Consider the following 12,617-nt stretch of genomic DNA (forward strand, 5'->3'; position numbering starts at 1 on the left):
TCAACGTTAAAAAAGATGTAAATCAAGGGGTAGACAACTGAAAATAAGAGGGTGAAATGAGTGGGTACAACAGAGACAGCAAGATTCAGCGCCTTATATACTATCGGCCCTAAAACTAAACAGAATTTCCCCAGTATTTGGTTATGTGCGCATTTTTCTCGGGAGGGAGAAAGACAGGGGAATAAGGCACCGTGTGATGTTCATATCAATCTACAGGTTACATTTTTATAACAACAAAATTTTCAAATGTGTGTGAAATCTTATGGGACTTAACTGCTAAGGTCATCAGTCCCTAAGCTTACACACTGCTTAACCTAAATTATCCTAAGGACAAACACACACACCCATGGGCGAAGGAGGACTCGAACCTCCGCCGGGACCAGCCGCACAGTCCATAACTACAGCGCCTTAGACCGCTCGGCTAATCCCGCGCGGCTTTTATAACAATAACATTGATTAATAAGAAATAGAAAAGTAGATAGCATTTTTCGCAGAGAATCATTAGGGAGAATTTGATGGAATGATTAATAAAAATGCGGAAAAATCAGATCAGTGACCAGAGGTTATCATCGACTGTCGCTCGTATTACTCAACTGCAGCTGTAGGGAAGTTGTCTTACGAAAACAAGGAGGTAACCACGGATACAACACTCAACGTGCACTTAAGTAAATGAGGTATACTGAGGCGTTGTAAGTGACACCAATGCAACAGTCAAAGGCGTCTCGTGTTAGTTGTATCTGTGCAGTAGTTTCTTCCGCTGTGATGCACCCTGATTGTATTTCAAGTGAAAATAAATACCCTGTGTTGTCAGTGTGAGTAATCCTAGTCACGATACGGTTCGTGACGGGACAATTTAAAGGACCACTAAGGGTCGTTATGATGTACAAATTATCTTTTGCGTGTAAATTGCGTTACCTCTGAATATCTTTATTAGTTGGCTATAGATGTCAAGTTCATACCACAGACACTGAGATCTGTTTTAGAGCTTGGATGCCGATTCGGAAAATAAGTTCCGAATGGTCGCGAAATGGAAACCATTGTGAAAATAAAAATTTTTTTTATTTGCAATTGTAAACTACAGCTTAAAGCTACTTCTCTACATAGTCGCCGCTCCGACTTAGTCGTTTGTCGTACCGTTGTACCAACTTTCCAATACCCTCGTCATAAAAGGTACATGCCTGTGCTTTCCGCCAATTCTATAAACTCGTCTACAGCTCGTTGTCTGTGCGAAAATGTTGTCTTCATAGCCAGCGGTTCATGTGAGCAGAGATAAAGCTCAGGACGAGATAGTTACGGGCTGTGTTGTGGGTGATCCAAAACTTCCCACCGGAGAAGCTGCAGGGGCCTCTACATTTTTCCTACAGAGTGCGACCGAGAATTGGCATGAGGAACGAAACGCATGACAGTTATGTTACGTGGGCTGCACGACGTCAGGGAAAATCTCTCACCAGGGCCTCATACTTGGCAGGGGACACTATTTTCTAGGCATCTTTACGTGTTCACGTGCACTCAAAACTGAAAAAAGCACCGTGGCGCGTTCGACGGGCATACTAGATACACTACGCAATACATCTGCGCAAAACTTCATCGGATTTTTACAGTGGTTTCCATTTCGCGACCAATCGGAACTTATTCTTCGACTAGCCTTTGTAATTTTGTGACCCTGATCGACCAATGACAGCTCCAGCTGTTTGAACATACGTAAAATTAATTGTTGGTAAGGCGGGTGCCAGGTTGAGATTCATTGGGAGAGTCCTTAGAAAATGTAGTCCATCGACAAAGGAGGTGGCTTACAAAACACTCGTTCGATCTATACTTGAGTATTACTGATCAGTGTGGGATCCGTACCAGGTCGGGTTGACAGAGGAGATAGAGAAGATCCAAAGAAGAGCGGCGTGTTTCGTCACAGGGTTATTTGTAAGCGTGATAGCGTTACGGAGATTTTTAGCAAACTCAAGTGGCAGACACTGCAAGAGAGGCGCTCTGCATCGCGGTGTAGCTTGCTGTCCACGTTTCGAGAGGGTGCGTTTCTGGATGAGGTATCGAATATATTGCTTCCCCCTACTTGTACCTCCCGAGGAGATCACGAATGTAAAATTAGACAGATAGGAGCGCGCACGCAGGCTTTCCGGCAGTCGTTCTTCCCGCGAACCATACGCGACTGGAACAGGAAAGGGAGGAAATGACAGTGGCACATAAAGTGCCCTCCGCCACACACCGTTTGGTGGCTTGCGGAGTATAAATGTAGACGTAGATGCAGATGAACACGAAGAATTGCAGTAGTATCCCGAGCAACACGCGGGTTGCGAACCGAGCCGCTTGGAGATGAGTCAGACACGGTACAGGTGTTTGGGGAAGCTGCAGTCGCGCAGTGAGAGCGAGTCGCATCGGCGGACGCGCCGTGCAAACGCGCGAGAGTGTGACGGCTCCGGGCAGATGCTGAGGCTCGAGGCGCGCTCCTCACTGCGCGAGGCGGCCAACCTGTCTCGCGGAGCCCGCCCACTCTGAGACCGGGTTTTCTGTGGGCGCCGCCTAGTAAGTAACGCGCCCGGCGTAGCGCGTCGTCCCATCCACAGTGACAAAGCAATGACAGAACGCAGTGCGTAGTGCGCCAGCGTTTTCCGTCGGGCGAGATAGGCCAACTGGTCTAGCCGAGTCTAATGCTTTGTACACTGAGTTCTAGTAAAGCAGTTGTTGCAAGTCCGGTAAAGGTCGTGTGAAAAATGGCTACAAAGTATGCTAAGAAGCTACAAGTGCGATTCGTTGCCTAGGAGATAAAAATATAAAGCTATGTTCTGCGTTTCGCATATGTCTGGTGCAAATAATGCTCTTCTTCATGACACATTATTTGCATCGCAATCAGCAATTCGAGGAGTTTTCCTCTCTTTCTCCCGTGTGATGCATCAGTACTGTACAATACATTAGCACTTTTGTTAAAGTAAAAACACTTTCTTTGAGCACTCTTTCCAGACAGCACACATGGACTAATAGTTAATGCTCTAGCGGCTTGATTTTCCGGGAAAACATCCACTACTGGCCATTAAAATTGCTACACTACGAAGATGACGTGCTAAGACGCGAAATTTAACCGACAGGAAGAAGATACTGTGATATGCAAATGCTTAGCTTTTCAGAACATTCACACAAGGTTGGCGCTGGTGGCGACACCTACAACGTGCTGACATGAGGAAAGTTTCCAACCGATTTCTCATACACAAACAGCAGTTGACCGGCGTTGCCTGGTGAAACGTTGTTGTGATGCCTCGTGTAAGGAGGAGAAATGCGTACCATCACGTTTCCGACTTTGATAAAGGTCGGATTGTAGCCTATCGCGATTGCAGTTTATCGTATCGCGACATTGCTGCTCGCGTTGGTCGAGATCCAATGACTGTTAGCAGAATATGGAATCGATGGGTTCAGGAGGGTAATACGGAACGCCGTGCTGGATCCCAACGGCCTCGTATCACTAGCAATCGAGATGACAGGTATCTTATCCTCATGGCTGTAACGTGCAGCCACGTCTCGATCCTTGAGTCAACAGATGGGGACGTTTGCAAGACACCAACCCCCTGCACGAACAGTTCGACGAAGTTTACAGCAGCATGGACTATCATCTCGGAGACCATGGCTGCGGTGACCCTTGACGCTGCATCACTGACAGGGGCGCCTGCGATGGTGTACTCAACGACGAACCTGGGTGCACGAATAGCAAAACGTCATTTTTTCGGATGAATCCAGGTTTTGTTTACAGCATCATGATGGTCGCATCCGTGTTTGTCGACATCGCGGCGAACGCACATTGGAAGCGTGTATTCGTCATCGCCATAATGGCGTATCACCAGGCGTGATGGTATGGGTTGCCATTGGTTACACGTCTCGGTCACCTCTTGTTCGCACTGACGGCACTTTGAACAGTGGACGTTACATTTCAGATGTGTTACGGCCCGTGGCTCTACCCTTCATTCGATCCCTGCGGAACCCTACATTTCAGCAGGATAACGCACGACCGCATGTTGCCATTCCTGTACGAGCCTTTCTGGATACAGGAAATGTTCGACTGCTGCTCTGGCCAGCAGATTCTGCAGATCTCTCACCAAATGAAAACGTCTGGTCACTGGTGGCCGAGCAACTGGCTCGTCACAATACTCCAGTCACTACTCTTGATGAACTGTGGTATCGTGTTGAAGCTGCTTGGGCAGCTGTACCTGTATACGCCATCCAAGCTCTGTTTGACTCAATGCCCAGGCGTATCAAGGCCGTTATTACGGCCAGAGTTGGTTGTTCTGGGTACTGATTTCTCAGGATCTATGCACGCAGATTGCGTGAAAATGTAATCACATGTCAGTTCTAGTATAATATATTTGTCCAATGAATACCCGTTTATCATCTGCATTTCTTCTTGGTGTAGCAATTTTTACGGCCAGTAGTGTAAATGCGTAATGCAGTTAAGATTTGCGACCACTCCAACTCAAAATGCCCTATCGTATTCGTGTAGCGCATATTCCTGCTTCTAGGAAAACCCGGCTTAATGCTAAGTAAGGAAATGCTGACAAACTGAATCCGCACGGAGTACTGTGGTGTCCGCTTCCGTAAACGAGTGGTCAACGCACCTGACTGCCATGCGGAGAACTCAAGTTCAGTTAGCGCTAGTGTCAGGGATATTTCCTTGGTGAGATGACAAACGGAGTGCACTGAGCTTCGCGAGACCACTTTAGGAGATACTTCAACGAAAAGCTGCGGCTGAAAGGCCACGAAAGTTGACAATGTGTGGGAGAGCTATGTGCTGGCCCGTTGTTCCTCCACACGGCACTCACATGGCACCATAAGGCAGACGTGTTTTCCGACGGGTCAGCAATGGCTTGCCCGTCACGGCCTGAGCGAAGACTTGTAGTGGTATTGCTGTAAAGCCTTGTAGAGACGAGATATGTTCAATTCTCTGTGGAGCCAGTTTGCAGAATAGCCTAAATTACAGCTCGACGCTGCTAAGTCGCGTTCCAATTGGTCACGCTCAACAAAACTACGTTTTACGGTAAAAACGCTTTCCGAGTAACGACCGTCATTTATGACTAACATTTCATTCACCCGCGTATATCTTTTCTTCCTACAAGCTCATATTTTACAGTCACCACTATGGCTTAACACTTCCAGCACATTGAGGGATGTGTAGTTGCACGATTGCGCTCCCGTACATTTCACTGCGTGTGGCTGGGGACTCCTAATACACTGGAAGATGTGAACCAGTGTCACATACCCTAAGCCCCATAGACTTTTTTCTGTGTGGCGACATGGAAATGTAGTAGACTATCTATTACTGGATGAAGTGTAGAAAGATGTGGAACAGTGGGCACCTTACCAGATGTACGGACGTTGTTCACAATCCACTGTGACGGCGAGGTGAAACCTGTCTTTGTAGGTAAGACGGGCACTTTGAACACTTTTTGTGCACCATTAGCTCATGCAGAGAGTAATGAACAGTTTCTTGAAATTACGTACTATACGAGACAGCGAAAGAACTAATAAATTAAGCAATTGACGATCGACGTTGATAATACCTTTTCTCGTTATTGTTACTGGAGATATACCATTACTAAGCATTTCGCACTGCATTCGGAACCCCTACTGCAGAGAGTCAATACCCATGTGAATGATTCTGAACTGCAGCTTATAGCACGTGCAGACACAGTTTTTCCTTGCAATAAAGTCAAACAAACGGGTTATATTGTGCTGACCTCATTCGTCTGGCAGAATGAAACCTTTTTCCACACACATACACACACACACACACACACACACACACACACACACACACACACGCCTTCCAGAGCTCGATGCAGGAGCCAGATGGAACGTTCACCCTGCAGCGGAGACTGCGCTGTTCTGAAACTTCTTAACTGATTACAAGTGTGTGCCAGATTACAACTCGAACACGGAGCTTTGCCCGTCGCGGGCCATGCTGTTATCAACTGAGCTATCCACATGTTATCTACGACCCAGTATTACAGCTTGAATTCTGTACGTCACTCGTAATTCTAAGATTTCTCAGAAACTCTACTGGAATAGCGCTCCGGCAACAAAGGAGCTGTGACATACGGTCGTGAGTCCTTTAAGGATAGCTCAGTTGGTAAAAACGTTGCCCACGAAAGGCAAGGTTGCCGGTTGGACAAACATACAGTTTTAATCAAGCAGCTTCATAATGCTGAAGTATTTGATTGATTTAGTTAGTGCTCTAAAATACTACATGTTTATGTGGATTCCGGATCATTCTTACGTCATCTCGTACATAACAAAATTCATTACAGTAGAAATATTTTAAAAAAATCGCTATGTAATTTCTAACTGAACCCTGAATTCGGCCCCACCCTTGGCTACAGCTCAGTCGAGACGAACCTTCGGCCTCCCGCACCCAAAAGTGTTATTCGGCATTGAGATTTTGCAAAGTGACAGTCTGTGGGCACAGCCATTGTCACCGCAGTGCAAGGACGGCTGGCGCAAGTCTGATCACACGTATCGTGTAAAAGGAAAGAGAAACGTTCTCGGCCGAATAGCGTCGCCTTGAGGTTTCTCGCTGGACTGTAACAGTAAGCGGACTTTCACGCGGCCCGTTCTGCGGCGGTCGCTGTCGCTTTGTTCCGCGGTCATTACGCTAAACGCCGCCTCCCACAGGAAACCCCCAGCGCGCTGGCAGACCTTTTCCCATATTCCCCTCTACCTTCATTAAAGTGACTTTTCAGGAAGTATCAGTACCGAATTGTAAGTTCCAAGACTTAAAGAAATGACAAAATGCCAAAGAAGTCCCCAATTCATGGAAACTGAAAATATACAATAATTTCTCGGTTGATGCACTTGATTGGTCAGAATACATTTAGGACAGTTGTCTCCTCTGTTTTTACAGACTACGGTTAGTAGAGCCTTAGTTTGTCCCGTGGGCAATGCTAGCAGCAGATACTTCAAGAATAAACTGTATAGTTTCATAGAAAATATAAACGGAATGACGACTGTAAATGGACATTTGACCAACATACAGGGCACTCGAACGAAAGAAAGGAGGAGGATTTGATGTTCCATCGACTGTGGGTTTGTTACAGATGGAGTTAGTTCGGACTGGACAAGTGAAAATTAGCGTTCCCTGGTTCGTAGAAAAGTTATTGTTAGTGGAAGAAAAAAAAACAAGTGCAGATGAGAAATTTGTAATAATATACTAACAGTGTAGGTTTGATTCTCGCTGATTTGACTGTTAAAATGAAGCCCACGACAAAATTGGCGCCACTATTTCTCCGAGGAAATTTAAATCTGATTTGTAAACATCAACAGGGCGTGGTTGTCTTCTGACTGAATTAAGGTGTAAATTAAGGTCTATGACTCCAACAGATAAGCAGCAGCGGTTCTATTATAACTGAATCCAGAAGCGGATAATCTGAAGTCATTTACTTAAGCACTGATGTTCGAACGGGGATTATTCCTCCATTCTGCCCGTAAACGAATCAGCGTCTTTACCATCGATCCATCTCAATCTGAAGATATGTTTAATGGTAGTTAGTCCTCGTATGTAGTTTACAATTTTTTCAAGACTGGTGATGTTTATTAATATCATCTCTCACTATCTCCAAGACGCCCGAACAGTAAGAGGCTGGCCATTTTACCTCGGTACTTGATATTAGACTGTTACCGGGAAATAGTGTTTTATAAATGAATGTAACATGTCTTTTTTATAACTTACTAAGAGACGACGTAAGTTCCCAGAACATAACTCATCCTACAGCCGTACTTTATTTCTTTACTCGGTCACAACTAGTTCCTAGGCCGGAGGACCTTAACAAGCGCTGAAGCCCGCTGAAGCCAGACAAAGGCTTCCATCATACTGCACGGCACACATATGATTCACGTCACAGGTAACACATCTTTCCCTCCTGTCAACTTTCAAATAGACATTACGATAGCGTCAGCTAAGGGCGCGAAACAAAATATTTCTTTAAAACATGCAGAAGATACGAAGAACACATTATATTTTCACCCTGAAAGATGTAACATTTCTCTCCATTTCAGTAAGCGTGTTCTCAATTTTCGTGACATCTCTTCTTCCCTGAACACATGATGTTGTTCTCTGGGAGTAATGCTAAGCATACAGGGACCTTTCATGTTATGTAGCAGTTTTAAGCTGTTGCTAAATTCCGGAGCTTCAGCTTTTAATAGGTCCAACAACGGAAGTAGTTTTGCATACAGCTTTGGTTTCCTTTGAGAAGACCTGTTTTCTGCAGAATGCTGACCATATATCAAACTACTGAGCAAAGTTTACGTGCAAGCAGTATTTAGATACTTTAATGCCGGAAAAGAAGTTTAAACATCGCTGTTGGATAACGTGTATTTGACTTATTGGTGGATGAGAGGAATCATCCGCCTTTAGTTTAACGTTACTGAGCTTTTCTTGCACCACAGCTATTACTAAAAAATGCAGCTGTACGTACACCTGTAGCTGCAATTCATCATCAACGTTAGGTGTGCACCAGGATCATCTAAGGCACTCCTCTTTTATTCACGTTTGGGACCCACGCGAATGTCAGAAGTTGCCTAACTGAAGCGATGTGATCCTAGCGTTTTCTGTAATATTACAGATTCAAGCGTTGCTCTATTGCGTTCAGATTCAACAGCTTACGAGAGGCCCATCAGTAATGCATGGTGCAGTCCTTGTGGTGTCAGCAGGTGGAGTCTGTCGAGCATCTCTGCGGCACATTTGTTGTTCAGAGAACTACGCAGCTACTGTGTGGGTCTTATCAAACAGTGTAGGCATCTTAATTTAGTAATACCACCAGATAGGCAAACAGTACTGGAAATTGCCTTTTTGGGCTATGCTAAGGCAGTTACAAATAGCCGCAGTTCCTCACTAAGCCCCTCTTTCGAAACATCAATGTTGTTGTTGTTGTGGTCTTCAGTCCTGAGACTGGTTTGATGCAGCTCCCTATGCTACTCTATCCTGTGCAAGCTTCTTCATCCCCCAGTACCTACTGCAGCCTACATCCTTCTGAATCTGCTTAGTGTATTCATCTCTTGGTCTCCCTCTACGATTTTTACCCTCCACGCTGCCCTCCAATACTAAATTGGTGATCCCTCGATGTCTGAGAACATGTCCTACCAACTGATCCCTTCTTCTAGTCAAGTTATGCCACAAGCTCCTCTTCTCCCCAATTCTATTCAGTACCTCCTCATTAGTTATGTGATCTACCCATCTAATCTTCAGCATTCTTCTGTAGCACCACATTTCGAAAGCTTCTATTCTCTTCTTGTCTAAACTATTTATCGTCCACGTTTCACTTCCATACATGGCTACACTCCATACAATTACTTTCAGAAACGACTTCCTGACATTTAAATCTATAATCGATGTTAACAAATTTTTCTTCTTCAGAAACGCTTTCCTTGCCATTGCCAGTCTACATTTTATATCCTCTCTACCTCGACCATCATCAGTTATTTTGCTCCCCTTTACTACTTTAAGCGCTCATTTCCTAATCTAATTCCCTCAGCATCACCAGACTTAATTCGACTACATTCCATTATCCTCGTTTTGATTTGGTTGATGTTCACCTTATACCCTCTTTTCAAGACATTGTCCATTCCGTTCAACTGCTCTTCCAAGTCTTTTGCTGTCTCTGACAGAATTACAATGTCATCAGCGAACCTCAAAGTTTTTATTTATTCCCCATGGATTTTAATACCTACTCCGAACTTTTCTTTTGTTTCCTTTATTGCTTGCTCAATATACAGATTGAATAACATCGGGGAGAGGCTACAACCCTGTCTCACTCCGTTCCCAACCACTGCTTCCCTTTCATGCCCCTCGACTCTTATAACTGCCATCTGGTTTCTGTACAAATTGTAAATAGCCTTTCGCTCCCTGTGTTTTACCCCTGCCCCCTTCAGAATTTGAAAGAGAGTATTCCAATCAACATTGTCAAAAGCTTTCTCTAAGTCTACAAATGCTAGAAACGTAGGTTTGCCTTTCCTTAATCTTTCTTCTAAGATAAGTCGTAGGGTCAGTATTGCCTCACGTGTTCCAACATTTCTACGGAATCCAAACTGATCTTCCCCGAGGTCGGATTCTACCAGTTTTTCCATTCGTCTGTAAAGAATTCGCATAAGTATTTTGCCGCTGTGACTTATTATCCTGATAGTTCGGTAATTTTCACATCTGTCAACAACTGCTTTCTTTGGGATTGGTATTATTATTCTACAATTGCTTAGGGCTTGATGTGGTTTTCTTCATCACTTCACGGGAATGTGAACTGACATCTCGAACAAAGGCAGCGCAAAACTCGTTTTCTGTCCGCAATATTCTTCAGCTGAGGAGACGATAAAACGAAGAAAAATAGAGAACATTTTGGCGGTGCGCTCTGTCTGATACGTGCTGCTGGAACGGTGCGAGTCGGCGGAGAGCGGAGCAGAAGAGAGTCGGGCGCACTCACCGGTGAGGGCGGCCAGCAGAGTGGCGACGGCGACGGCGGCGGCGGCTGCGGCGGAGGCGCTGCGGCTGAGGGGTGCTGCCATGGTGGTGACCGGCGTCGGCGACCACTCAACACTCACTGGCGGGCGGCGCGCGCGGCCGCCGGCGCTCAGCTGCTCGCGCCCTGCCCCCCACCAGGGCACCAGGATGCAGGCGGCTCCCCGCTACCTCGTGACGGGCCGCCGTCTCTCACCTGGCCGTGTAGGAACTGCGGCCGACGCCGGATCATTACCAGCCGGGCAATTCTGCGGTTAGCACTTCATATTTTCGGCTCTTGAGGTTGTACGTGTGTAGAGCGACAGGTCTAAGCAGACTGCACACATATAGGGTAATTATTATCACGTCACAAAAACCCCAAAAGTGACATACACTACTGGCCATTAAAATTGCTACACCACAAAGATGACGAGCTACAGACGCGAAATTTAACCGACAGGAAGAAGATGCTTAGCTTTTCAGAGTATTCACACACGGTTGGCGCCGGTGGCGACACCTACAACGTGCTGAAATGAGGAAAGTTTCCAACCGATTTCTCATACACAAACAGCAGTTGACCGGCGTTGCCTGGTGAAACGTTGTTGTGATGCCTCGTGTAAGGAGGAGAAATGCGTACCATCACGTTTCCGACTTTGATAAAGGTCGGATTGTAGCCTATCGCGATTACGGTTTATCGTATCGCGAATTGCTGCTCGCGTTGGTCGAGATCCAATGACTGTTAGCAGAACATGGAATCGGTGGGTTCAGGAGGGTAATACGGAACGCCGTGCTTGATCCCAACGGCCTCGTATCACTAGCAATCGAGATGACAGGCGTCTTATCCGCATGGCTGTAACGGATCGTGCAGCCACGTCTCTATCTCTGAGTCAACAGATGGGGACGTTTGCAAGACAACAACCGTCTGCAAGAACAGTTCGACGACGTTTACAGCAGCATGGACTATCAGCTCGGAGACCATGGCTGCGTTTACCCTTGATGTTGCATCACAGGCAGGAGCGCCTGCGATGGTGCACTCAACGACGAACCTGGGTGCACGAATGGCAAATCGTCATTTTTTCGGATGAATACAGGTTCTGCTTACAGCATCATGATGGTCGCATCCGTGTTTGGCGATATCGCTGTGAACGCACATTGGAAGCGTGTATTCGTCATCGCCATATGGCGTATCACCCGGTGTGATGGTATGGGGTGCCATTCGTTACACGTCTCGGTCACCTCTTTTTCGCATTGATGGCACTTTGAACATGGACGTTACATTTCAGATGTGTTACGACCCGTGGCTCTACCCTTCATTCGCTCCCTGCGAAACCCTACATTTCAGCAGGATAATGCACGACCGCATATTGCAGGTCCTGTACGGGCCTTTCAGGATACATAAAGTGTTCGACTGCTGCCCTGGCCTGCACATTCTTCAGATCTCTCACCAACTGATAACGTCCGGTCAATAGTGGCCGAGCAACTGGCTCCTCACAACACGCCAGTCACTACTCTTGATGTGGTATCGTACTGAAGCTGCATGGGCAGCTGTACCTGTAGACGACATCCAAGCACTGTTTGACTCAATGCCCAGACGTATCAAGGCCGTTATTAGGGCCAGAGGTGGTTATTCTGGATACTAATTTCGCAGGATCTATGCACCCAGACTGCGTGAAAATGTAATCAGATGTCAGTTCTAGTATTTTTGTCCAATGAATACTCGTTTATCATCCGCATTTCTTCTTGGTGTAGCAATTTTAATGGCCCGAGTGTAGATGACGTTGAGACAAGTAAAGTAAAATAGAACGCATTGGGCCGAAAATGCCGGGAAGTAGCCCAATAGTGGATGACAGATGTTGAACACATTACCTCACCAGATAACGTATCTCGCCGCACGTGCAGTGGATGGGCTTGTCGTCCTACTTTCGCAGGTACGGGCCAGTGTTCCATATCTCTCCCCTAGGCTACTCAGTTTTCCTAAAAGTACACCAATTCATCATAGCGTTGTTTTACCACAACCGCGAGCCCTGCCGCATCACATCGGGTAACGCAAGAACTAACACAGAGCAGCCTAGCGGAGCGATGTGTAGCACTGCCCCCTGCCAACGAGGGTAGATCGACAAGCCCAACCGCTGAACGTGAGGCGAGG

At 46.2% G+C, this 12,617-nt stretch overlaps 1 protein-coding gene across 11 annotated transcripts in view; it reads right to left on the reverse strand.

Moving 5' to 3' along the window:
• Window positions 1-10,558, reverse strand: part of LOC126191547 (uncharacterized) — a 344,682-nt gene extending 334,124 nt beyond the window's left edge. For all 11 annotated transcript variants that reach the window (XM_049906193.1, XM_049932534.1, XM_049932525.1 and 8 more), the window contains exon 1: window positions 10,458-10,558. In XM_049906193.1, coding sequence (XP_049762150.1) covers window positions 10,458-10,539 — 82 coding nt within the window. In that variant the 5' untranslated portion in view covers window positions 10,540-10,558. The remainder of the gene's footprint in view (window positions 1-10,457) is intronic.
• Between the last annotated feature and the right edge of the window lie 2,059 nt (window positions 10,559-12,617).

Source organism: Schistocerca cancellata, chromosome 1, assembly GCF_023864275.1.
Source record: "Schistocerca cancellata isolate TAMUIC-IGC-003103 chromosome 1, iqSchCanc2.1, whole genome shotgun sequence".
Lineage (NCBI taxonomy): Eukaryota > Metazoa > Arthropoda > Insecta > Orthoptera > Acrididae > Schistocerca > Schistocerca cancellata.